Source organism: Acartia tonsa, chromosome 3 (assembly GCF_053477335.1).
Source record: "Acartia tonsa isolate MP-2025a chromosome 3, ASM5347733v1, whole genome shotgun sequence".
Taxonomy (NCBI): Eukaryota; Metazoa; Arthropoda; class Copepoda; order Calanoida; family Acartiidae; genus Acartia; species Acartia tonsa.
Genome location: NC_137262.1, coordinates 59573763 through 59601213, shown reverse-complemented (window position 1 = coordinate 59601213; position 27451 = coordinate 59573763). Strand labels below are relative to the sequence as shown.

Below are 27451 nucleotides of genomic sequence, written 5' to 3'. Positions count from 1 at the left end.
TACTCTTACAAATATTGCTGAATCCACCCCCCCCCCCTCCATCTGTTGGAAATAGTGGCTAGTGGCATAGGTAAATAATATTGTGTATCATTTAGAAACCTCTAGAGATATTCAGGGTTAATATTTTAACTTATATAGGTCCATATTTACTTTTATAAATATCTATTCCAACTACAACCATCTCAATTTAGTACAATTATTTTGCTGCATAATCTCCTCCAACCTATTGGACTAATAAAAGAAATATTGCCAACCGATTGCTCCTTCCCCAAACATTGAATAGGTAATACATATAAAGCAATTTGGAAATCTAAAAGCTTTATTCCAAAGTTTGCTTCTTATTGCTTTAGTGGTTCCTGAGTAAAACACAGGTAGTGAGATTGGTGGAGGGGAGCTGGAGAGGGCAAGCAATAATTTAATATTTTTTTTATGGGGTTGGAGGAAATTGTGCAGCAATATCATTTTTCTGGATGGGGTTGGTTGAAGTTGGGGAAAGGTAAGCAATATTTTTGAAGTATGAAGTGATTATGGACCAACTAAAGTTTAAATCCAAATGCACACTATATCTTGAGTAATCTCAAACTAAATCACAAGGGTATTGCTATACTCGCTTCTATTACTTAATTGGAGGGGGGGGGGGGAGGGAGATTGTAAAGCAATACAGAGGGAAAGTGGGCTTGGAGTGGGGGTTTCATCAAAATTTGTAAAAGTTACTTTTGACCTACCAAAGCATATCTCAAAGGTTTGCTTTGCTGCTATAATTCTAGCAGTTTCTTAGTAACACAACAGAGTAGTACCCTTTCAACTGCAACCCTCCCCCCTTTCTCTCCTTACAAAATGTTATTTTTTTGATTTATGAGGGGAGGGGAAGAGGTCAGCAATATATGTAAAAGTGCTTTAGGTCCTACAACAATACAAATCCAAAAGCTTATGTATATATCTAATAGTTTTTTAAAACACATTGGAATGATCTTCTGCCACCCCCCCCCCCCCCTCAATTAGGTTAGGAAGAAGGGGAGGGGGGGGGGGGGGGTTAGAAGGTGGTCAACATAATTTCTACAAACTTTTGGCCTAAACACCTTACATAAAAATTTTTCCACCTATACTTCAATTAGTTCTTGAGAAACACATAATAGTATTACTATGCTTCCCCCCCCCCCTCCACCCTAAAGTTTGTAGGTTGTGAGAGTATGGGGGGGGGGGGGGGAGCAGAATTACTAAAAGTAACTTGGGCCATATGTAAACTTAAACTGAAGTTTTTTCTTCTGGTTCCAGGGTAACAGCCTTTAAGATAAGTTGTAAATTGAACAAACCTCTTTAAGCTTATAGTACCTTATTTATTACTCTTATTGAAGTTAAAAACATCATTTATAGCAGTAAGAATTGTTTTGAATGGGGATGTAGTGTGTAGTTTACATATGAAGAGACATCTAAACTCCTTAAATGTTAAAGTCACCCTTTTTATTTGATGAGTTAAGGTGTTCATGTATGCATATATCCTTGGAATTCTTGTAATTTTAGGCATTTTTTACCACAAAACTTCAAATTGCAATATCTGGCAAGAAGGAGCAGCTAAGATTTAATCTCCAACGGATTCTAACCACCACTGTGCCCTATTTGAAGGCCCCGTTGTCCGTTTCTTTGGAGATTTTTTTTAATCTAAGGTTTTGTTAAGGAGACCTGTGAACATTCAATTTGGGGGGGGTAAATACCCCCCCCCAAAAATTTTTTTTAAAGAACATTTATTTTGGGGGGGGGTAATTACCCCCCCAAAATGGTTTGGGGGGGGGGTAAATACCCCCCCCCAAAATCGTTGGGGGTGCCTACGGCACCCCCAAGGTAGGGGTAATTTTTTTTGGGGGGGGGGTATTGTTCACAAAATTTTGGGGGTGCCAAATGGCCCATTACCCCCCCCCTTGGACGCCTATGTACAATACGATACGACACATGATTTTTCACTGTGACTTAGAACCAGTTCTAATCCACGGGATATATATCGGTTTTGAAGCCATACTTGAAGAGTCATTATCCTAAATCTGAATATACATAAAAAAAGGAAATTGTTAGATACAAAAATTGAAAAAAATTATCAAATAAGCAACATTTTAGTCTGAAAAGTAAAACCTTGGAAAAAAATATAAAAATAGAAACACAATTATCATAATGAAAATGTTATTTCAAGTAAATAAAATATTTCGTATAAAATTGACGTGGAATAGTAAATAATAGAATAGATAGATAGATAGATAAGCTATTGATATTATTATTAATATTAAGATTACAAATTTAGTTTTCATCACATTTAAAAGTTTCATGCTATAAAAATCAGATTTTTAACACTCTGTTCTAACATTCATTTTTGTAAGAAAGCTTTTTTTAAAACCAGGAATAAAGATAATTTTAAAACCAAAATAAAATAATATCGAAAATATTAAGTTTAAAACAAGAATTTGTTAAATTTTTTTCTTATTATTCCTGATTTTTTTATACCAAAATGATAAATACTAAAAATCAAAACCATAAGGGGGATAAAATTTACATAAAGTACAATATTTTGATGAATATTAAAGACACATAAGAAAAGTATTTTTAGAGCTATGAAGTTTTATGAAAATATGTTATTTTACTTGAATCGAGGAAAAAAACATGTAAAATTGAAAATTAAAATTTACACAAAAATTACATTAATTTAATTCTTACCTATTTCTTTATGATATACTTTTTCATAAGTTATTAAATACTAAAATTTAGGATCACCGAAAATACATAAAATTAAAATAAAAAGACACAAAAAAGGTAAATATCACAATAACTTAACTGGGGGATTAATATTTTTTTTATCACATGAAAAAAAAATCCGTTATTTGAACTATTTTGATCATTTTTAGCTATAAAACAAAGTCCTAAAAAATACAAATAACTTTTTCAGTATGGCTTCGAAACCGCTGGATTAGAGCAGTTTCTCAGCCATACTGAAAAATCAGGTATTGTATGGTATTACAGACAATTTTTCATAAATATTAAAATAAAATCATAAAATAATATAATTTTTTTGTTAGCCCGGTCCATAGGCCTCTCGTGGCTAACAAAACTGCTTTAATTCTTATAATTTTGCATTTTAATACCCGCGGAAAGCTATCCATATTACGATGTGATAAATAACAATAAAAAAACCTAAAAATCTAAAGTGATATTTTAATTTTCCCTTGATAAATTAAATGCAGAGAGTAAACTCTCACTCGCAGTACAAACATAACAATAATATTATAATTAAGGATTTATTTTAAGTTTATAGGTAATAGATTAAAAATATTTTGGAATTCATAAAAATCAGGGATCTAAAGGGATAAGACAATGACCGATAAATTGATGTCATGATCCATGATGATACACAAAATAGCCCCTCCTGTAGATTTCAATTAGTGGGTCAAATTTGATGAACCAAACAATTAAAATTCATTAACAGTTCCAAAAGCTGGTAAGCAAACGAATAAGAAAATGTATCATAAAACTTTGCGGACTTGTGTAATAAACAGCCCAATGTCCCCTCCCTACCCTGCATAAAAATCCACAAAATATTTTAAGAAAATCTACCAAAAACTCTTTATTTTATTCACAGATGTTGATTTATATAGACAGTGTCCATAGAACTGAGGTACCAGAAACTGGACATGTTTGCATCAGTTTTTTGCCAGGTGATTTGTATTGTTCTTTGTTGTAATGTTTAAGAATAACTAGGCTGGCAATTTTAACAAGGTGGTCACTGGACAGACATATAATTTTTAAAATCACAATGTCTGTAAGATGTTTAATTAATCCAGCTAGAAGCAACTTGAAACCTGGCATACTTTGATGGCTGAAAATAAAATAAAGTTGTTAGTTTAAGTTATCTTAGAATGAAATAAAGTATCTTATTTTATTAAGAACTAGTTACTTCGCCCCGAATCTAAAGGGGAGAGCGGACATGTTAGGAAAATAGCCTAAAACCACCCAAAGACTTACTAAATAATTTTTTTTGGGGGGGGAGAAATTTTTTTTTGAAGAGGGGAGTAGTCGACCCCCCTTTTTTAATTGTAGTTTTAAAAAGAATTTTTTTGGAGGGGGGATTTTTCATTTTTTGAGGGGGTTGGGGGTGTCCCACCCCCTTAGAAAATAGCTTAAAACCATTACAGGACCAGTAGGTATATTCCCTAAAGAGTAGAGCCCAATCGGTTCAGTGGTTACTGAGATCTTAAGCTTCAGACAGACAGACATCGTACTACTTTGTATTGCATATGATAACTGAATCTATTTGCATTACATAGTATAAGACCAATAAAAATCCAATCCAATTAAATATTACTTTTAATTAAAAACGAATTTCTGATTCTTCTTTGTTTGTGAACTCAAAAACCCTTTCTCCAATATTTAAAGTCTTTAGGTACACGTTATTTCTACATTACCTATGGTGTTTGATGGCTGTTATTAAACTTTGCTGAGCTCGTTACTGAGCCAGTCCAGACCTTCGTAGAGACCATGTCCCTGTACTGCACAGGTAGCCTGGATATACCACTGAAATATAAATATATATATTAATACTGAGCCAGTCTAGTCACTAAGGAGACCAAAGATCCTTTAAATTACTCATATAACCAGAAAGCATTAGGTATTTTTTTTTCTCTGAGAAACTGGAATAATCCCTATAATTTTATTTAATAAGGGGCATTTTTTTTGATTTTACACCAATTCAAACAAAAATGCCCCTTTTTAAATAAAATTATAGGGATTATTCCAGTTTCTCAGAAAAAATACCTAGTCAAAAAAGTGCCAAGGATGTTGTATAGGTAGATTTGAAAACATTTTCCAGTATAGCTTCAAAACCGATTAATACCCACTGAATTAGAACTGGTTATAAGCAGTACTGAAAAATCATGTATCGTATCATATTATATCCAGTTTTCTACGAATATAAAAGTGTATTATTATAATATTAAAACCAGTTTTGTTAACCCGTGCCTTCGGGGCTAACAAAACTAGTTATAATCGTATATTTTTATATCCGCGGAAAGCTGTTTATAATCCCAAAATTCCCAGCTATTTACCTTTCTGTTCCTAAGTCCTTGAAGTCCGAGTTTATCTGTAAGTTCTCCAGCTGACATGGCGTTAGGCAGGTCCTGTTTGTTGGCAAATACCAGCAGGATGGCATCACGTAGCTCGTCCTCTTGCAACTAGATAGATAGATAGTTAGTTAGATGGATAGATAGATAGATAGATAGATATGTTGACAAATACCAGCAGAATAGCATCACGCAGCTTGTCCTCTTGCGACTAGATAGATAGATAGTTAGTTAGATGGATAGATAGATAGATAGATATGTTGACAAATACCAGCAGGATGGCATCACGCAGCTCGTCCTCTTGCGACTAAAATAGGAATTGTTTATTAGCTGCGCTTTTGTAAAAGTAACAGATTTCAGCAGAATGTCTGTTCGACCACTTGTAACTATGATAGAGTATCTTTAATATTTTGTTAAAAAACTGAATGATTATGTTTAAATATGAATTACGAATAAATATGCAATGTTCCTCTGAATATAAAATCATTCATTGCATACTTTTAAAACATGAAAGATTCAGTAGGTTCTTTCAAAAATGATGATTTAACAAGGACGGATAGTTCAATAACATAAGAGCATAGCTGTTTTAAAATATAAAACCCAACATAAGGACATACGTAGAAAGTAACAAAGAGGTAACACTAACAGCGTTGTATATTTCCAATAGATTCATTTTTTTATTGGTCAGTGTATACTGTATATATTCCTAGTAAAGCAAAACCTTGTCGGTTCAGCGGTTACTGAGATCTTAAGCTTCAGACGGACAAACAGACATCGTTCTACTTTGTATTATAAATATTTGAGTTTTCTTGATAAATGAAACTTACCATTTTATTAAGTTCATCCTGAGCTTCCTGAATTCTCTCCCTGTCGTTACTGTCCACTACAAAGATCAACCCTTGCGTGTTCTGGAAATAATGTCTCCACAGTGGTCTAAAATATGAATGATTATTAGCATCACAGTGGTCTAAACAAGGGCAAAATGGATTTTTAATTCATCTCTTTATCTTATTTTCTGTCCACTGTCCACTACAAAGATAATGGAAATAATATCTCCACAGTGTTCTAAAATATAGATGATTATTAGTATCACAGTGGTCTAAACAAAGGCCAAATGAATTTTTTATTCATATATCCTATATACTGTCTACTACAAAGATCAAGCCTTGGGTGTTCTGGAAATAATGTCTCCACAGTGGTCTAAAATAATAAAATATCTAGATTCACAGTAGTCAAAAGCAAGTTAAAATGGATATATATTTTATCTGTCTACAAAAATTCCAGAGTGATATGGAAATAATGTCTCCACAGTGGTCTAAAATAATAAACAGAATCACAGTGGTAAAAAGCGAGTTAAAATTGATATTTAATTTATTCCTCTTTATATCTTAATTCCTGGGTGATATGGAAATAATGTCTCCACAGTGGTCTAAAACAAGATAAAATGGATATTTAATTCATCTGTCTATCTTATTTGCTATCCACTACAATGATCGACAATGGTCTACAGTTGTCTGAAGTGGTCTAAAATATGAATGATTATTAGCATCACAGTGATCTAAAGTAGGTCAAAGTCACAGTGGTCATTTCATTCTAAAAGAGCTAGGATTATAGCAAATTCATTTAGACAAAAAGATAACATTAGGACAAAGAAATTCGTACCTACCTAAACCATATTAAAATAATTTAGAATAGAATAAAATATCATATGTTTATGTAAGTTTTCAATAAACGCGAAATGCTGAATAAATATCGATTAGAAGTTATTGCTAACATCACCAGAAAGAATAACACAAAGAACCAGGGATCTAAAGGGATAAGACAATGGCCGATAAATTGATGTACATCCCCAATGAAGATACACAAAATTACCCCTTTTATAGCGTAAATTTAGTGGTTGAAAAGTTTGAACACTCAACTTCATAAAACAACCAATAAAAATTCATTTTAGTTCCCATAGTTAAGCCAACTAATGAAATGTTATAATAAAACTTTAAGGACTAGTGTAATAAACAGCCCTTTGTCCCCTCCCTCCCTGAAGAATAACACATAGAACTCTCTAAAATAAATATTTAATATTGGTTCTACAGAAACATTCAGTTTTATTAACTCTCAATTTTTAAGAGGAAAAATAATGTGGATAATTGGCTGGAAATACAGAAGTAAAAAAATAATGATTTTAGTACAGAGTTAGGTATTGACTATTGTTGCCGTTTTTTGTTTATTTCAAACTAGGTACTCATTATCAAATTAAAGACATAAAAAACAGTTTAGGACTTTTAGAGATGCTTCGCTTATAACATTGTACCTTGTTATAATAGGAATCAGTATTCCAAAAATCAGATGAATCAGATGATTTTAACATACAAAAATTTGTTCTTGAAAAAGTAAAAAAATCAGCATGATTTAAATAGACGTACGGACTTTCTGGCAACAATTATAGAGTTGCTGCAATTTCTAACTCATACCTATATGTCATAGGAATCATTATGCAAAGTTTTAAATCGATTGGACAATTCTAACCTGTTGAAATAAACGAAAAGAGCTAACCGTTAAGGATAGACATACCTTAATTATAGAAAACCTTCGCTTTTAAAAATAAATAATTCTTCTCTCCTGAATTTTTCGAATACCTACCTGGTGTTTAAATCTTTTTTCAGTCGTACTTTTTTCTCAAGGACTATACACAAATGGACATTAAATAACAAGGATGACAAAATCCATAAAAGCGAAGCGCTGAAACGGTAGGACAAACGGACATTAACACTTGTATAGTGTCAGAACTGAATAATCAGAATATACATGTATAAGAATCGATGCAAAATTGTAAGTAAATTTGTTGAAAAACTGCTTGATACAGAATAATGTTTATGGACATACTTACATTTTTAGGACTTAATTATAGAGATGCTTCGCTTATAATGTTGTACTTTGTTGTCCTAGGAATCAGTATACAAAAAATCAGATTTATCGGATAATTAGGTAGATCATATAAAAATTATTTGTTAAAAAGTAAAAAAAATCAACATGTTTAAAATGGACGTACGGACATTTTGGTAATGATTATAGAGTTGCTATGCTTTCTAAATCGTACCTAACTACTGCAAGAATCACCATGCAAAGTTTGAAATCGATAGGACAATTCTAACATGCCTAAATTAACGAAAAAAGCTATCCGTTACGGACGGACTGACGGACCGACCCTAATTATAGAAAAGCTTCGCTTTTAAAAATAAAATTCTTCTCTTCTGAATTTTTCGAATACCTACATAATGTTTAAATCTTCTTTTATCTCTAGTAGACTAGGACTATACACAAATGGACATTAAATAAAAATAGCTTGGTACCTGATTTTATCCTGTCCTCCGACATCCCAAACTGTGAAGCAAATGTTTTTGTATTCAACTGTTTCAACATTAAAACCTAAACAAAAACATGTTTGTTAAGAATCAAAAATATGTACTTATCTTACTTATAACGAGAATATAGGATTTAAAAGATTGCGTTTAATAAAATCAAAGACAATGCCTCTCACCTCACCCCCCACCCCCCCCCCCCCCTCCCCACCCACACACTAATGTGTGTTTGCCACTTAAGATCTCTGAAAAGGGTCTAAACCAACATTTCTGTTAAGTATAAGGAATTTATAATATCATTTACACAGAGAGAGGACATTAGAATGTTTATTACACTAGCCACCAAAGTTTTAAATAACGCTTTCTTATTCGTTGATTTAACAACTTTGGGGACTTTTAGTGAAATTTGATGGGTTGGTTTATTTAATTGAGTGTCCATACGTTTTAACCACTAATTGTAATCTACATAAGGTTCAAGGGATAACCTTGTGTATTAAGGGGGGGGGGGGAGTTCTGACACTTTTGCGTAAACAGTGAGTATAGGCTTTATCTTTGGAATGAGAAGATAGGTTATTAGGGATAAAATCATTCTTACATGATGAATTTCCCCCAGATTTAAGATTTTTTGAATAGGCCTCCAGGTGGTCTCTGTACAGGTAAAAATTAAAAATAAGATTTTTTTGAAGAGTTAGAGATTGACTTATAAAACAAAATATGCTTCTTTTTGATTGTTATTCACATATTTGAAGAAAAAACATACATATTTTGTCTCATAAGCTGACATCTCACTCTTCAAAAAAATTTTTTTTTTTTTATTTTTACCTGTACAGAGACCACCTGGAGGCCTGGAGCTCCGGAACCTGGAGGCCCGGAGCTCCGGAACCTGGAGGCCTATCCAAAAAATCTTAAATCTGGGGTAAATTCATCATATAAGAATGATTTTATCCCTAATAACCTATCTTCTCAGTCCAAAGATAAAGCCTATACTCACTGTTTACGCAAATGTGTCAGAACTCCCCCCCCCCCCTTAACATTGGGGATGAACATGAAATATTCGGCTAATCTTATCCCTGACAAACTTACCTATGGTTGGGATGGTGGTGACAATTTCTCCGAGTTTAAGTTTGTACAGGATTGTTGTTTTACCCGCGGCATCCAATCCGACTAAAATAAAGGGTGTGTAATTGCGCGGCTTGTGTTAATAGTAGAAAAATACCACGCATACCATTAGATTCGCTCGTAGCTCTAGTTTTTGGAAATATAAATATTATCTTTGTGCTGTTTGTACTTTAGTAGCTACGATGAAAAATGGTGAAATGATCCTTGGTCTGTTTTTAGACCAAGACATTCTTCATTTAAGAACAAATAACGTCAAACATGTGATGAATTCTATGATTTTTATTTTCTTTTTTAAGGATTTTATATTCATAAAAAAACGATAGGTTCCTACGAAACTTGAATTTTTAGTGTGGCTGAGAACTGGTCTAATCCAGCGGATATTGATCGGTTTCGAAGCCATACTGGATAAGAAATAAAAGCTTTATTTTTTTAGTACTTACCCATCAAAATTCTCATTTGTTTCTTGCCGAAGAGTCGACCAAACAAACTTGAGATTGTCAGTCCCATCGTGAATCTGAAATATTTCAAAATAATCCAGAAAAATAAAATAAAAGTAAATATAAATAATATTCTAAAAAAGAAAAAGGTAACTTTAAATGCTTTTTGAGTATAATACAGTTAAGACTAGACTAGATTATTAATGAAACTTGACAAAAGTAAGAACATTCGTTCGATGGGGGTTGTATAAAAAATGCCTTAAAAGTAAAACTACTAAGTAAAGCCGAAAAAATGCTAACAAATGGGTATTATATTAATGGGTACAACTGACGATAATCAAATGATTTTCCCCCCAAAACCCACTCTCAACTCCCGTTTATCATTTTTTAATGAGCATTTATTTAATTTATAAATAACGATATAAAATTTTCATGGCAAGTTTACATGTACATATATAAAAATATTAACATACATGAGTATCAAAATTTAAATTAGATTTGAAACAACTTTGTGCTTATATTAACAGGTGTGGATTCTAGATAATTATAATAAGACTTCACATTTCATATTAATATTTGCCTAGCAAGTATATTTTATAGTAAAGGTTAAATCAAATTTAAAATGACAAGTTTTGAATGAAAAGTGTTTTGACATCCCATAATTTACATAACAAAGATGTCAGCTTTTCGTTTCCCTAACTTTTTTTGTAAACTTTCAAAAATAATAAATAAATTTAAAATGGATTGTTTGGTACCTATTCTAAACAGCTGTTTGAAGTAAATGCAATCATAGTATTTCAAAATATTTGAATCATGGCAAGAATACGAAGTAACGGGTTTCATTGTATTTTCACAGAAGCTTTCTCCTATTTCTAGAACTACAAGGCATTCAGTAACATTTACTTAACCTAACATAAAATTACCTAGGTATCAAAAGCTACAATGAAAATACGACGAAACCCACTACTTTGTTTTCTTTCCAAGATCCAAATATTATAAAACTAAGACAGTATTTATTGCAGCAAAGCTATAGGTATTACAACTAGTTTGCTTTGTGTAACCATGTTTAATCCTGCATCTTACCGGAAAGACAAACAAAAAACTTCCTACTTTTTAACATGAATTAAATATGGATTGCTTAATATTCTTACTAAGCGTAAATGCAAGGTGTCTTTATATACTATGAAACTAACAAATATTTATAAGTAGCGCTGCTACTTTACAAATAGTTATATCACAGTTTGCTATGTGTAAGCATGTTTAATAAGAGATATAAGTTTTCCGGAATTTTAATCTAGGGAGTAGATTTGAAATCTGCATCAAATTTTAAGGATTTTTTATAAAATTCATTTTTTGTATAATTCTTTATCTAAAAGCGGAAATACAAATTAAGTTAATTAATTTTGGCATCCGTGATTGGTGGATTTTAAAAATCTGCGCTCTGATTGGATGTCGTACATCATTCAACCAATTAGAGCGCAGGTAGTTTAAAATCCAACTGTCCTATTGGTCAAAATTAATTAACTTAAAATGTATTTCCGCTTTTAGATAAAGAATTATACAAAAAACGAATTTTATAAAAAATCCTTAAAATTTGATGCAGATTTCAAATCTACTCCCTAGATTAAAATTCCGGAAAACTTATATCACTTAATGTTTAATCCTGCATCTGGACCAGGTTCAATAATAAGCTTCTGCACAGCCTGTCAAAGAAAATCTAGGTCAAAAATTTAAAGGTGTTAATAAAAGCTAAGCTTTTCTATAATTAGGGTCAGTCCGTCCGTCTGTAACGGATAGCTTTTTCCGTTAATTTAGGCACATTAGAATTGTCCTATCGACTTCAAATTTTGCTTGGTGATCCCTGTAGTAGTTAGGTACAATTTAGAAAGCGTAGCAACTCTATAATCGTTACCAGAATGTCCGTGCTTTCATTTTCAACATGTTGATTTTTTCACTTTTTTAACGACAATTATCTAATTATTCGATTGATCTGATTTTTGGTATACTGACTCCTGGGACAACAAAGTACGATATTAAAAGCAAAGCAACTCTATAATCAAGGCCTAAAAATTTAAGTATGTCCTTAAACAAAATTGTTTTAAAAATTTGATATATTTTTCTTTCCTTGAATTGTGGATGGGCGGCATCGCCAACCAAAGATAAAAGAACACTTTCGGTTGTGTTTAGATACACTCCCATCTGCCTGTTGTTAACAGTAGGGTAAGTTTAATGTTTTTATTTATATTTTAGTATTAAAATTCCTTTATATATCATATAGGATTGTTATATGACTAGACAATGGACGGGACGATAAATTGATGTACATTCTAAATGATGATACACTAAAATATCTCTTAAGTTCTGTAGATTTAAATTATTGGTGGATATGTTAGGACATTGCTAATTTTAAACCTACCAATCGACATTTATAGGTTTAAAACCTAATATTTTACAGTCCAATGTTTCCTTCCTCCATGAACAAAAATATTATCCTGAATTTATGGCAGGTGTCATATTATTAAGGAAAAAATATATACCTAGCCATTTAATGTTAACACCTTAGGTAAGCAGGGATCTAAAAGGATAAGACAATGGCCGACTAATTGATGTACATGCCCAATATCAAAACACAATATTACCCCTTCTGGAAATTGCAATTAGTCGTTGATACGTTTTAACACTCAACTTAATGGGTCCCCAAAGTTGTTAAGCCAACTAATAAGAAAACGTTATTATAAAACTTTGGGGACTAGTGCAATATGCCACTAAAAAAAAAATATTCATAAAACTTTTCCTAAGTCTATCGAGAGCAAAGTATCGGTCTTTCTGAACTCGGCTAGAAGAACCATCCACTGAAAAAGCAAATTTTAAATAACATTGGGTAGGTAGATAGGTATTGAAAAACAAAATCTTGAAATATTCAGAGATCTTAAGTGATATGAAATTAATGTAAATCTCCAATGATGATATTCAAATTTACCCATTCTGTAGATTTAGTCATTGGTTGAAAAGCCTGGACACTAGAGGTGCTAATTTTGATAAAAAATTTTGGGTGCCAGTGTAATTTACGGTTTAACGTCCCCTCCCATACTATAAGTATTCAAATGATTAAAAAAAAAAGGTAGAATACCTATGACATGAACATTGTACCCCTTTTCAAGTAAATCAATAGCGGAATTGATGACACATACATGGGTTTCTACTCCAGTCAACAAAATTGTCTTAACCTTAACAACAGAATATATTAAAATATGTTTAAAAAATAGTATCTAAAGCAGATCTGTGCTTGATATAAATAGTAAGAGATAGGTGGAAAAAACATTGACTCAAGGCAATGAAGTTAAGGTTCCGATTTATCGGCACAGTTCGTTCTATTTAAAGTATTGACTGAAAAGCACCATAAAGGATGAAACAATACACCAATAACAGTAGGTATTTTTATAAGAAAAAATGATAATCTGCTAATCATATGTAATGATTTCAAACAGACATATTTGTAAACTTACTTTTGGGTGATCTTTAAGGTAGCCTATGACGTCACTAGTAGCCATACTAAATTGAGTCTTGGCGTAAGGTTTAATTCCATGGGAATGTGTACCAATACTCCAAACTGTATTTCCCAATTTCTAGTTTTATCAATCTTTGTTTTTAATTTTATATTAGTTACCTACCTAGTCAATCTATCAAATATTAGTTTTTCTTTCACTAAGTAAGAAACCAAACATTTGAAATAATAAGAAAATTAGGGCAGAGGGGGAAGAATAGATTTTTTTCTATTTATTACTTAAGGTTAGGTTAGGTTATATTGAATACTGGGTAGTATAACCCGCAGGGATTAGAAGGGAAAAAATACCCCCAATCTTGTTTTCAATTTTTTAAAAAATAATAGGGGGCTGGTTTCAATTCTCGAAAGTAAAGTCTAAGTAACTAGCGGCTGTGCCCCTATCATCGAAGGGCTTTGGAAGGGCAGAAAAATGGCCTAAAACAATACACAGACTTATTTGTGAAAATCAAATAGCCTAAAAGTAAAACTATCTCAGGATCTGCAAGAAATTTCTCTGAATAGTAGAACCATATAGGTTCAACGGTTAGCAAGATCCTTCGCTATAGACAAAACAGCTTATTACTTTATATAAAAGAATGATAATAATCTTCCTATTAATTTAATAGCATTTAAGGTTCACTTATAAAACAAAGATGCCTCTGGAACTTGTTCTGTTACAACAATAGGAATATCTAACAACTTGGAACCTTCCACCAATCGACTTTAATTAAAAATGCATGAATTAAGGATCGTTTTCGTAATGTTTTACTTTTAACTAGGGATGGCAATCCGTATCCGGAATACGCCCAATTTTTGGCCAATTTTGGAATCCGAATCCGAAATCCGTTTTTTAATAGGGTAGTGCGGGGTTATTCCGGTCAATTTTTTGCTTCAACTTAAAAAAAAACATACTTCCCAAAAACTTTTTCCGGTTTTTAAGAGTGCAAATGAACGATATGGCAATAACGAAGAAGCCTGTCTTGGTCCCGTTAAGATCTCGCAACTAGAAGTCGGTCAAGTCGGTTGGCCTATACCGGAATAACCCCACCGGTGGGGCTATTTCGGTCAGTTGACTTTGGGGGGGTGGAACACCCCCTTAAAATATTTTTTTTTAACATTTTAAACTATGAGTAGAAAGCTGAGATCATTAGCTTTCTAACGGTACTAGTCGCATGCAGATCAGAAAATTTTTTGACCACATTTTGCCCATTTTAAAAAAGTCGGTAAAATCGCAAAAAAAACATCGATTTTTTTCATGCAAACTTTTAAAAAAAAATCATACTTTTTATTATATGATTAGGTTTTTTTAAGCTTTATACATAAATTAGAGGCAATTTCTGATTCGCAGGTCTTGGAATTTCTTGAAAAAAATGATTTTTTCCAAAAAATTTTTTAATTTTAAAAATCCTGCCAGTTTTGACAGCAGTTTTTGATACATTTTTTCTTGTCTCAAATTGGCTAGGATTGACCTACAAGGGTGGTTAAGGTGTCTTAAGATGCAAAATTACATGCCTGACAATTAACTCGAAATGATATGGGGTCTAACTCTAATATTTCAACACATTTTATGCAACAGGAATTTTGAAAATGCAAAATCTTGAATATGTACTCTAAATCTTGGAGATAGAACCCATATCCTGGGGAGTTTTTGTTAGGACATGCAAAGCTTTCTATAGACACCTTAAACACCTTTCTAGCTTAATCCTAGCCGATTTGACATAAAAAATCCAAACCGCGCAAAAATCTCGAACACCCTCTTATACGAAAAAGATGCAAGGGTTTCATATGGAATTTTAAATCTTCTAGCAGTCTTTCTAATAGACATACCCCTTCTTACATGAGCCAATGCAGCTGATACATCTTCAGGAAAATATTTAAGGCGTTCCTTTGGGTGATATACTCTTCCCATTACTATAAAAATGTGTCTGAAAAATTTTTAATGTCTTTACAAATTGAAAAGCTTAGGCTACAAAACATGACATAATACAAGCAGTAAAATGACTAGTAATGTACATCTAACAACAGGCAAGGCAATGATTAAAGCTTAGGTCATGCATTTAGGTTGTTTATGCTTCCAGATCACCTAAATAAAACATTAGGGTATTATACAGTTATAAATACAGTAATAAAAAAAAGTAAAAAAAGTGACCGGAATAGACCCTTTTTTTGAGACGAAAAAAAAATTATGAAAAAATCAAGTTAGAACAACGCCTCCAATTGCAAACGATAAATGAATGCCATATCTTTCATTTTACAAAAACCCGGGGGTCAATAGGACTTACCATTTTTTCACAATTTTAGATTGAACATGGCCTATTTTGAAAATTTTTTTTTGCAAATTTTTTGCAACTTTTTGAGGGCAAAAAAATCATAGAAGGAGTGATCTGACAAAAATTTGCTGAGGTAAGAAATGAAAGTATAGGCAATAAACTACAACTTTGCTTTTCTGAAGATCTCTCGCAAACGTTAAGAACACCGTTAAAAAACGGTTTTAAAAAAGTTGGTCGAGTGACCGGAATTAGACCCCCCTACCGCATTAACCCCGCACTACCCTAGCGGATTCCGGATTCTTAATTGGTACGCTAAAATTAGCGTCTTGAGTTTTTTCTTTCAACTCCCCCTCTTTGAAGGCAAATATTTTCATCATTATATATAATATCTTTTAAAATCTGGTTCGATTCTCGAAAGTGAGAAAACCAAGAACATTGATTTTTAGGACATATGTAGCACTTAATTAAAAAAAAATTAATCCTTTTAAAATATTGCTAGAATCCGGAATCCGCTAAAAATAATAATTCGGACTCCGCAAGGAATCCGCCACTTTTTTTGATGGATTCTTAAGAATCCGGAATCCGAATCCGGTCCAAAAATTCGACGGATTGCCATCACTACTTTTAACAGTCAACTAAGATCTCTAAAATGGCAACATATTTAGATTTTTTATACTTGGACTTATTTTATTTTTCAGAGAAGATTTTTGTTAGTCCTCAGCAGTTAAAAGTATTTTTTTTATGGAATTATTAAAATCAACTAGGAACAAACTTGCGGAGGGGACATTTTACTGTTAATTATACTGGTACTCAATTTTTTATCAATACATCTTCCCTTCACTTGCTAAAAAAACCTTTTTATCAAATTTTAATTGATTTGTTCAAACTAACAGTGTCAAAACTTATCAACGTATATTTTTAATCCACCGAAGAGCTCAATTGTTTATCATCTTTGGGAATGTACAGTGTACACCTTGTATTTTTATATCCCTAGTACTTAATTTGACTAGAAACAGACCCTAATTATCGAGTGGCGGAGCTGCTAATAATTCATGCAATAATAATGCCTAATATTCACAGCAATTTCATCAAAGTAGAGAATAGATTTTTGAAATTTTTCTTGCATATCACAAACAAATAAACAACATTCGTCTGACTTCAATCTTCCATAATATGTTGAGCTCATTGTTCAATCTTAAAATGCAATCCAAATCCTATAGGTATACTAAAGTAACAAACAGAGGGATGAAGGGATGGTACAATAGCCTGAAAACATCCCAACAATAGCTTTTAAAAACTTGAGAACTCAAAACTTTAAACTTTAAAGGGAAAGTGGGACCTTATGATTAAAGATCTTAAATGCTTCGTATTTAGTTACTCGGCATCGCCCGTAGCATATAAACAAAGAAAATATCTTTTCAAATATATCTGATCGAAAATTAATGTTAAAGCCTCAAATTCCGCGATACTTGTAAACTTATGGAGCTTCCAAAAATGGAGAAATCAATCGCTGCAATAGTTAATGAGATCTTAAGCTTCAGACGTACAAAAAAACCTTACTACTTTATGTTTTGGGATTTTTGCATTATAAAAATAGATACAATTGTCCTTGAAATTTAAATCATTAAGTAAGGATTTAATAAGAGTAAAAAATTATAGGTAACTAAAAATTAATAATATCATAAAAAATGATGAAATTGTAATAATAAATCAATTTTGACTCATAAACTAATTGTAAATACATTATTCATTTCAAATTTCACTTTTTTGATAATAAAAATATCAAATTCTTGAAAATAATATAAAAAAAATACCAAAACATGACCTAAATATAATAATTTAATAAGTAATTAAACATATAACGAATAATTAACACAAAATAATAAATAATTAAGTTAAAATATTATAATTTGTCTAATTAACTGAATTGACACGACACTACTTGAAATTTCCTATCTCAAACAGCTGATCGATGATTATGCTTAGCTCAATCCTTAAAATATATTAAATAAACGTTAACATAATATTTACCTTTTTATTTTATTTTTTTGGAACGTTTTAAAAGCCAGACGTGATAAAAGCAATTTGAAAAAAAAGACGTATTTATTATTTTAAAATTGGTTTAAAGTTTTTTAAAAGATCGTACTCTACAGACTTTCTTTGGTAAATACGACATTTGAACTTATAAACAGCGACATTTCAAATTGTTATGAAAAATTAAAGGTTGCGAGATTTTTTTATATTATTTAGGATTATTTTAGTTTAAAGGGATCTAAAAGGATAGGACAAAGTATGTTAAATTGAAGTAAACCCCTAATCATTATAAACAAAATTACCATGTCTTTATATTAAATATTTATCGCATCGTAATTAACAGCTTTCCACAGATATTAGAATATAGATTTAAACCAGTTTTGTTAAACCAGAGGGGCCGAAGACCCGGGCTAACAAAACAAAACAAAAACAATCTTTTAATTCTAATATTCGCGGGAAAAATTGTCTACAATACGATGCTATACATGATTTTTCTGTGTGGCTTCGAACCGCCACACTGGTAAAAAGTTTTCATCTCTTGAATATAATGTTTTTTTTCTTCTAGTTTTGTACTTTTAAAATGTAATTAATTCGTAAAAATATTTTGTTATGTATTTTTCAAATTGTAATTGCACCCAATTTGTATATTTTGAAAATATTATTGGAAAACTTATAAATAAAAAATAACAAGGATAACTACATCCAATTTAACTTTATAGCAAAATTTAAATTCACAAAATATCACTCCTTATATAAAAGGTTGTCTGTCTTTGTACAAGGTGGTAACCTGTCTGTCTAAGTGTACCTCGAAGGATCTCTCTAACTGCTGCACCAATATGGTTTTCCTTTTCAATTTAGTTTCTCAGGTCCTGGGAAGGTTCATAACTCTTTATAAATCAAGAAAAAAATCGAGGAATCACCTCTAGAAAAAAAATCCCAAACTGCAAAAAATTGAATTTATTGATTCGCTGTTTGAAGTATTGAATTTCTAACTTAATTCCCTTATATAATAGATCTCTCTAGATTTTATATGTGACTATCAGAAAGTTAAATCTTGATACTTTACAAATATTGACAAAACAAGGACAATTTTGTCCACAAATAGAGTAGTTTTTTTAATCATACATTATTCGTTAGATATTCTTATTTGTTGAGTTTCGCTTTTATTGATGTTGCCATCCTTGTTTTATCTTATTTTGATCATTTTGTAGCCAAGTAATGGATTAAAGGATTTTTGTACGTTTGTTAATGTTCGTTTGGCAGTCTTATTTGTTGAGCTTTTCTTTTATAGATGTTGTCATCCTTTTTAGTAGCTATCTACTTATGGATGTTGCCATCCTTGTTTTATCTCATTTTGATCACTTTGTGCATGATTGTCGCCAAGTAATGGATTAAAGACAAACACCAATTAATTGAATTGGCTTCACACGAGACATCTCTTTTATATTAGACACATTATTTAGACTATCCTAGGATGTTTTTTGGATATTCTTTTCATAGATTTAGGCTATTTTTATACCACTTTCTCAACCCTTCCAGGGATGCAACTGCAATCGCTAGTTATTAACATAACAATTGATTTTTCTAATGATTTTATAGGAAGTTATTAAAGATAGATATCTAAATTTGGAAGTTGAGATTCCAATGACCAATAAGAATCTATTTGTCCGTTCATTTGAAAGTTCACTAATATTAATTATATTTGTTTTATATTATAAGGAGCTTCAATTGTAAGTAAACTAGGTGTTTACCACAGTTAATCAAATACAATTAAACATGATCTTTTTCATAACCTAGAAAATGTGACTCTATGAATATAAACTTAATTATTTGATTGGATTGACACTTTATCTGGCACTTTATTGTGTGACTCTATATTAGCTCAATTATTTGATTGGCTTGACACTTTATCTGACATTTTATTGTGTTACTCTATATTACCTCAATTATTAGATTGGCTTGACACTTTATCTGGCACTTTATTGTGTGACTCTATAATAGCTCAATTATTTGAATGGCTTGACACTTTATCTGGCACTTTATTGTGTGACTCTATATTACCTCAATTATTTGATTGGCTTGACACTTTATCTGGCACTTTATTGTGTTACTCTATATTACCTCAATTATTTAATTGGCTTGACACTTTATCTGGCACTTTATTGTGTGACTCTATATTAGCTCAATTATTTGATTGGCTTGACACTTTATCTGGCACTTTATTGACACTCTCTCTCATTTGACTTTGACCTAATTGTTCTACCAAGGATCTACAGGGATAAGACAATTGCCGATGAATTGATGTACAAACATAATGATTATACACAAAATTACACCTTCTCTACGTTAAAATTAGTGGTTGAAAACGTTCAAACACTTAACTTAATGAATCAACCAATTAATATTCACCGAAGTCTCTAAAGTTATTAAGCCAAGGAATAAGAAAACGTTATTGTAAAACCTTGGGGACTAGTGTAATAAACAGCCCATTGTCCCCACTCTCTCTGCCTACTAACTTTTGTCTCTCAATCTTACTATATAAATATGTCTGTCTCTATATCTGCTGTAAGTTTGTCCCCTTACTTACTTCATCCTTTTATATAACTTACTTTGTCCATTTGTCCTTTCATAATACTGTGGTATTCGGCAACCGTGAGCCATGCCTATGGCACCCCTGACCGGGGTTCGGTGGAGGGTCAATGGCCCTCCCCCGAGTCCTGGGGAAGGGGTCTGTCGACCCCCTCCCTATGCCTAAAATTAATGATTGAATCTGCCAAGTTTTATTATGGTTAACTGTATTGTTAATTCCCCCCCACCCTTTCCAGGGATGGGGGATCATTATTGCCCAAACTGACTATTGTATATGTATTATAATGCTTTTATGTTATGATTATTTATTCCTATCTGTGTAGTTATTGTTTGTTGTATATAACGTTAGTACCCTTTAGACCTGCAATAAAGTGACAACTGAAATAGATGTTGATTATTATTTAGTGAATGCTAGAGAAGCGTAGCTTCTCTATAGTAAGGTGTCCACGTCTGTCACACTGCCGTAATCTAATTGAACTCCGGTGTCTGCCATTTATCCTCGGCGGATACCACAACTTTTGGTGACAGCTGTGTGAGATTACGGCAAACCACAAGTGTAGAGCAGACGCGCAGCTGAGGCTAAGGTACTCCCAGCAGTGAAACTGGCAAAACTGACACAAGCAACCTGAATTACCCACCCTGGATAGCAAGGTCTAACTCTGCATCCGGCAGTTGTGGAAGTGAAACAGCGAAACCTGACGAAGAATCGCGAGAAGCGCCGACATCTAACGGAGAATTGAGCGCTCAAAGGGCTGAAACAGGCCTGCGGACCGGCTGAAACAAGCCAAATAAGTGTAAACGGCTGAAGATAGGCCAACTTTACTGCAAGAGATAGCAGGATCCGAACCAGTGGCGCTAGCAGGACGGGACATTCCCTGCCGCCATCAGCCGGATTTGGATCAGCGGCGCTAGCAGGACGGGACATTCCCTGCCGCCGATAGGCTGAAACACGCCATATAGCTGCGAGCTGCGAGCCAACATACGAGTGTAGTGCACCAAAGCAGAGAAAAACTACGTCAACTCTAAGTATCCTGAGAGGCTACAACGCAGCCACCCATCTAGAAAAACAGATATTATATCACATTGCAGGGATTACCACCCTGGTGTGATGGCTAAACAATAGATTTATGAGCAAAGATTGGCAAACAATTTGTTGTGTTGTGATAAAACTAAAAATAGAACAGGCTTGGATTTATTGTGTATTGTGATAACAACTAAAAAAAGAACAGGGTTGGTAAACAAATCTGTTATGTAATTGTGATAAGGACAAAAATAGAAGCTAGATGTAATATAACAAATGCCCTGATACACAATCTAATCACCTCAAGCCTACAGCACAACAACAATACACCCCTTATCTCAGGGGAAAGGGAGGGGCCCACTCTCCACTGAAGGAAATACAATCAAGGTGATATAACAGATAAGCCTAGGATTAAGGAGAAAGGGCACCATTACTTCATCACACAGTTACCTCAAACCCACAGCACTCCCCCTTCCTCACAGGGGGAACGGACGGATTTACCCCCGTCCCCTCACGCGCTTCCCCCCTCCTACCCACACTAGTCCGTCCACGGTGTGGAGCTAGTGGCCGGGAACACAGAGCGCCATTTACGGGTAGCGCAACGGAGTGCGGAAATATCATAAAATTCAACGGACAAAGCGGACCAATGAGAGAGCGAGTTGAGGGATAAGTGCGCGTTTTACCTGTGTTCGCGGATTTGACGGTGCATAAGCGCGTTGCAAGGACAGGAGATTTCACGCACACACACACACACCGGAGCGGAGCTACTTCATAACATCCAACAGAGGTATTTTTGGAAAATAAAGAATTACAAGCTTCCTCCTCCTATCTGTAGTGTGATAAAGGAAAACCAAATCAGTTCCTGACAGCAGTTCAGACCCTCAACACCTATCTACCCCTACCAGCCTACTCTACAACCTCAGCATCCAACTAGTGATAAGTACAGCTAAGTTATATCTTTGCAACTAAACTACCAACCTAGTGATAAAAACAGTGTTGGCTGTTAGGCTAGAAAGCCTCAAGTGACAAACCATTTATCCTATTGCTTTATAACTTTGTGTCCCGCCGTTGAACCGTTGACCCGATGGAACAGCCGCAAGCGCCAGGAGGCGACCAAGCCCCAGGATGGCTCCAGGATGACCCTCAGCCGGCTCCAGCCGAGTACCGCAAGCTGATGTTGAGTAACCTGCCGGAGTATAGAGGACCGCCCAAGCAATCCTGGAGTTCACATATCCGCAGACTCGAGATGTCATGGGCGGCTTACCGCGTGCCACCCCATGACTCCCTCAACCGCCGCAATGCCCTTTTACTGTCACTGGTAGGGCAAGCGGCGGAAATGGCTTCTCATCTGTTTGGCGAGGCAGGCCAAGCCTTGACCTACGAACAGGTCAAGGCCGAGTGTGAAATGTTATTTCGTCCTGCTTTTGAATCCCAAACGCTTAAACAAGCGTTTAGGGATTACAAGCAACACTCGACAGAACCTATACAAGCATACATATCAACCAAGTGTGCCTTGTATAGGGACGCCTACAGCCATGAGGATCTCGAGTTGTTAGTGGACGAATTAAATCGTGGCATTCGTAACGCTAATGTGAAACGCGAGATGATGAGTCATGAGATCACGAGTGTACCTGAGTACACTCGTAGAGCCATGTTTACCGTCACCATGATTACCAAGCAGCTGAAGGAGGGTGTGTGCCTGGTGGACTCTACCGATGGGCTCACTGGATCGGCCAGCATCCAGTTGCCCCAATATGACGAGTCGGAGCCAATGGAGATTGGCGCCTTGGCTCCGGGTCTCCACCAGATGGGGAAGGTCGCTCCAGATGACAAGGTTCCAGGTCGCTGTTTCCGCTGCCAGGGGAGAGGCCACCGAGCTCGAGACTGCCCGACGCCTATGGAAGTTAGCCTAGAGGAGAGACGCACCCAGCCACGCCGTGACCGTTCTGCCAAGTGCGAGCGTTGCCACTATGACGGTCACACGGCGGCCGAGTGCAGAGCTGACTGGAACCAGGTAGCCAGCCGCAGGCGCACCGCAGATAAGGGTGCCCCTCCAGGAAAGCCCAGCAGAGTGGCCCATATGGAAGGGAGCGCGCCCCCAGCACCACCGCAACAAGCAGCCGCCCCCAAAGCCGCGGACCGAGCCGACGGGATGCCGCAGTTTGGGACCGTTCCAGCTAGGATCAACGTACTGGGCGGCGCGGCTGAACCCAATCGGGTTGGCCTGGGCTTCAGTCTCAACCACCTGGGGCCGGAGTTGGTGCAACCCTACAACATCGCCGAGCCAGAAGTCCTGAGGCCCCAGCCTTTTAGCCTCAACATGATGGAGCCTGCTCGACCGAGCCTACCCAGCAAGAGTGGAGGGGCGCTACCCAGCGTCACTGAGACGGTGTACGGGGAGGCCCTGGCGGCCGCTGAACGAGAGAGGCAGGAGGCGCTAGCCAGCGCATCAACATCGATGTATGGGGCGCCACCCGGCGCCGCCACCTGTCATGACTGGGGGGTGCTATCCAGCGCCTCCCATCTGGTGCCTGGGGCAACAACCGTCGCCGCCACCAAGATACCTGGATCCTGGAACGAGCCAGCCTCCAACCTGGTGCCTGGGGCGACAACCGTCGCCGCCACCGAGAGACCTGGATCCTGGAACGAGCCAGCAGTCCCAGAGGAAGGGGTGACACCCGTCACCCCCAGCCAGCCAGCGCCACCAGCCTGCAGGGAGAGCCCAACTGTATGCCATCCAGCGCCCCCTGCCATCCGAAGGAACCCAGCTGCCCAGCACTCCCAGTCGAGCCAGGATAAGTTAAATTTGACAAATGTGTTGTATCCAAACCATTGTAAAACCCCAGCCTTGCCTGTGCCCCCTGCACCAGAGGCTGGGGAGATTGAAATTTGGGGATATAAGGACTTGCCTGTGCCACATGCACCTGAGTTCCTAGGGCAGGGGAGGGACGTGAGTCAGGGCCAGCCTGTGCCACACGCACTTCAGCCCCATGCCACTGGGCATGCCATGGACAAGGGAAGGGACCACTTGGGGCTAGGGGAGCCGACACCCAGGCAAGCGCCAGTCGCCTGCCAGTCTGTCATTGGGGAGGGTATCGGGGTGCCCCGGCCACACAAAGATAACGCTCAATGGAAACTTGTATCTAGCCAGGAGCAGCCCAGCCGTGTCCAGCCCAGAGAAGCAGCCGTGACCCGAGCCGAAGATCCCCAGCCGCGTGTGCGAGGTAGATGGCTGCCTGGAAGCTTTTCACACTGGTGGATGGTCCTGTGGGGACTACTGCTGGCAGCCGTGTGGCCTACAACCAGCTACGTCCTGGTGGGATGGGACTGTGCCAACCCCACCCACGTCACAGCCTACAATAAAGAAAAGATGTGCAACACGGAACCTCTACACCAGGAGGTGCCCATGGGCCATGAAGTACACGTCCTGCAGCAAGTCAAGGTTAGGGAAACAACAGGATACAGTTGTCAGCTCACTGTGTCCCAGTGGACATTCAGGTGTGGGGTATGGGGTCACCTCAAGGTGACCTCGGTCCCCACCCTCATGAGGCCAACCAAGATAGATCCAGAAACGTGCCGAGACCTGGCCAGGAACCGAGTCTACACGCTGCCAGGCAAGACCCAGCCACTGACGTTCCAGCTGAACCATCCCCTGTTCTTCACCCTCGATATGGTGGGCGCCCTCGTCAACAGCCCCGAGGGGGTGGGTTGTGAAGGGGAGGACGTCCACTTCGAGGGCCAGCTGTACCGCAATGAATTAGTGCTCCAGGAGCGACGGCTGCTGGTCAAGGAAGAGACCTACGTAGTAGAGGATGGACGGGTGGAGTCCCAATCTGACCACCTGACCTTGGAATGTCCCCATTCAGAGCTGTCTTGCATCACTGGGGAAGCAACCTACGTGTGGGACCACCTGGGGAGAGATTGCCCCTTGAGGCTGATCCGCAGCCTCCAGCCTAGCCTAGTGATGGATGCGTTCCTGGTTGACCATCAAGCCCAGTTTTTCATCAACATGACCAACCCCACCTCAATAGTGAACTGCGACTTTGAGGCCCATGCCACCAACCACCCAGCATTGTTCGTGGCAGCTGACCCAGCCGCGGCAGCGCTGCCCAGAGTATCGGCCAGGGATGTTGATGTCCCCCTGCAGGCCCAGATACATGCAGGTTATATTGGATTTACTCTGGAGACACGCATGAAAAGCACAGCAGCAGAAGAAGTAGCGGCCAACTGCTGGAAGCTCCAGCAGCTAGACCCGGCCCACCCGGTGCGTGTCCAGGGGAGCACGTTCTCGGTGCTGAGGGGAGATGTCCTGCTCCAGCTGACCTGCCAACGCAACAAATATGTTGTCCGTGAACACAAGGAGTGTTGGGATAAAGTGCCAGTAGAGCCCACAGGGTTTGTAGATGCCGTGACACGAGTGTATAGCGGCCACGCCACCAAGATCCCCTGCTCCTCCACATACCCCCTGACTGTGCACGCGGAGGAAGGCTGGATAGAGTTAACCCCCGCTCCTAAGAAGAGGCCACCCCCGCTGGATACGCCTAAGCAGCTGCTGACAGAACCCCTGGATGACTTCAGTTCAGGGGGCTTGTATTCGCAGGCTGAGTTGAACGACTGGCAGCAACTGCTGGCGTTCCCAGCGTATAAAAGCGCCATGCTGACCGGCCTGTCCTATGGCTCATGCGTTCAGCAAGGTAGCTGTTCGGCCACAGGTGACCATGGGATAGTGTCCTACAACATCGACCGACTGGCGGAGGAAGGAGAGGCCGCCCTGGATGTCTGGGCTGGGTTCAGAAAAGCTATTCACGAGTGGGGAGATGGCGCAGCCATACTGTGCTTGCTGTTGTTAATCCTCAAACTGCTGGGGGATCTGACCATCATTTCTCTGGCAGCAGCACAAGGAGGTGTACGGGCAGCCATGAATGCGATGTCACAAGTGTTCCTGTACCATCCAACTTTGTACAGGAAGGCCTTGGCCAGAGCCTGGCTCACCCATGCCAAGTCCCGGGACTTTTCAGTAGACTGGGATGCCATTCCCATCGGCCGGGAAGCAGCCGAGGAAATGGTGTCCATGCGGTCAGCCGATAGCGGGCATGACCGCCCAGGCAGGCCAGGACCGCCCTCTGGAAGACCCCGCGGCCCCTCGGGAGGTCAGGCTGCCGCCCAGACGGTCAACTTGGCAGCCAGTGCCCCAGCCGCTGCCAACAACAACCAGAATGCCCCACTGCTGACTGTCCCAGCAACAACTGTGCCACCCGCCAACCTGACACCTGCCGGCGCTGAACTACGTGTCCAACCAAAGCCAGCCTCTGCCTTCTACCCCACGTTGGGAGCCCATCAACCCTGAGAAACACTCACCACTAGGATTCCATTGACTCATTATTGTTTGTATATATCTTAGCCCTAAGGAGCGGACCGAAGGCCTCAACCACTGTCGGAAGTCTGGTAGGGAAACCCTCTCCCAGCCTTCCGAGGGGAGAGTTGTGGTATTCGGCAACCGTGAGCCATGCCTATGGCACCCCTGACCGGGGTTCGGTGGAGGGTCAATGGCCCTCCCCCGAGTCCTGGGGAAGGGGTCTGTCGACCCCCTCCCTATGCCTAAAATTAATGATTGAATCTGCCAAGTTTTATTATGGTTAACTGTATTGTTAATTCCCCCCCACCCTTTCCAGGGATGGGGGATCATTATTGCCCAAACTGACTATTGTATATGTATTATAATGCTTTTATGTTATGATTATTTATTCCTATCTGTGTAGTTATTGTTTGTTGTATATAACGTTAGTACCCTTTAGACCTGCAATAAAGTGACAACTGAAATAGATGTTGATTATTATTTAGTGAATGCTAGAGAAGCGTAGCTTCTCTATAGTAAGGTGTCCACGTCTGTCACACTGCCGTAATCTAATTGAACTCCGGTGTCTGCCATTTATCCTCGGCGGATACCACAATACTTCTAGCAGCTTCGCCCACAGTATTAATTAG

The 27451-nt window shown here is 37.3% G+C and overlaps 2 protein-coding genes across 7 annotated transcripts; both read right to left on the bottom strand.

The window, feature by feature from the left end:
• Positions 1 to 2155: 2155 nt before the first annotated feature.
• Arf4 (ADP-ribosylation factor 2) lies at positions 2156 to 10135 on the bottom strand. 6 transcript variants are annotated; one of them, XR_013877856.1, is made up of 9 exons: positions 10012 to 10135; positions 9536 to 9616; positions 8444 to 8519; positions 5924 to 6029; positions 5082 to 5207; positions 4443 to 4551; positions 3556 to 3856; positions 3175 to 3338; positions 2156 to 2903 (listed from the first exon to the last, which is right to left on the bottom strand). XR_013877856.1 is itself a non-coding variant. In XM_080154751.1 (7 exons), exons 1-6 carry the CDS (start codon positions 10076 to 10078, stop codon positions 4465 to 4467), a joined length of 543 nt encoding a protein of 180 aa, XP_080010877.1. In that variant the 5' UTR covers positions 10079 to 10135; the 3' UTR covers positions 2156 to 3856; positions 4443 to 4464. The 6 variants fall into 6 exon arrangements, 1 of the variants encoding a protein (XP_080010877.1); XR_013877853.1 differs by having other exon boundaries at positions 2156 to 2370; positions 2701 to 3856; XR_013877854.1 differs by having other exon boundaries at positions 2156 to 2316; positions 2701 to 3856.
• A 1530-nt stretch (positions 10136 to 11665) lies between these two features.
• Positions 11666 to 17054, bottom strand: LOC145314980 (isochorismatase domain-containing protein 2-like). Its single transcript, XM_080155052.1, has 6 exons — positions 16890 to 17054; positions 14210 to 14273; positions 13515 to 13634; positions 13139 to 13235; positions 12772 to 12860; positions 11666 to 11725 (listed from the first exon to the last, which is right to left on the bottom strand). The coding sequence occupies exons 1-6, from the start codon at positions 17006 to 17008 to the stop codon at positions 11666 to 11668; spliced, it is 549 nt and encodes a 182-aa protein (XP_080011178.1). The 5' UTR covers positions 17009 to 17054.
• Between the last annotated feature and the right edge of the window lie 10397 nt (positions 17055 to 27451).

What these genes read in the sequence shown, in the direction of transcription:
- Arf4 (XM_080154751.1), bottom strand. Translation starts at nt 10,078, where the DNA reads ATGGGACTGACAATCTCAAGTTTGTTTGGTCGACTCTTCGGCAAGAAA. An exon ending in ACAAATGAGAATTTTGATGG is followed by an intron (nt 9,617 to 10,011) that starts GTAAGTACTAAA and finishes CCTTTATTTTAG; the next exon opens with TCGGATTGGATGCCGCGGGT. An exon ending in AGGATGAACTTAATAAAATG is followed by an intron (nt 5,208 to 5,923) that starts GTAAGTTTCATT and finishes CTATCTATCTAG; the next exon opens with TTGCAAGAGGACGAGCTACG.
- LOC145314980 (XM_080155052.1), bottom strand. Translation starts at nt 17,008, where the DNA reads ATGAGCTCAACATATTATGGAAGATTGAAGTCAGACGAATGTTGTTTA. An exon ending in GAAATTGCTGTGAATATTAG is followed by an intron (nt 14,274 to 16,889) that starts GCATTATTATTG and finishes TTTTAATTAAAG; the next exon opens with TCGATTGGTGGAAGGTTCCA. An exon ending in TGAATATTTTTTTTTTAGTG is followed by an intron (nt 11,726 to 12,771) that starts GCATATTGCACT and finishes TTTTTGACCTAG; the next exon opens with ATTTTCTTTGACAGGCTGTG.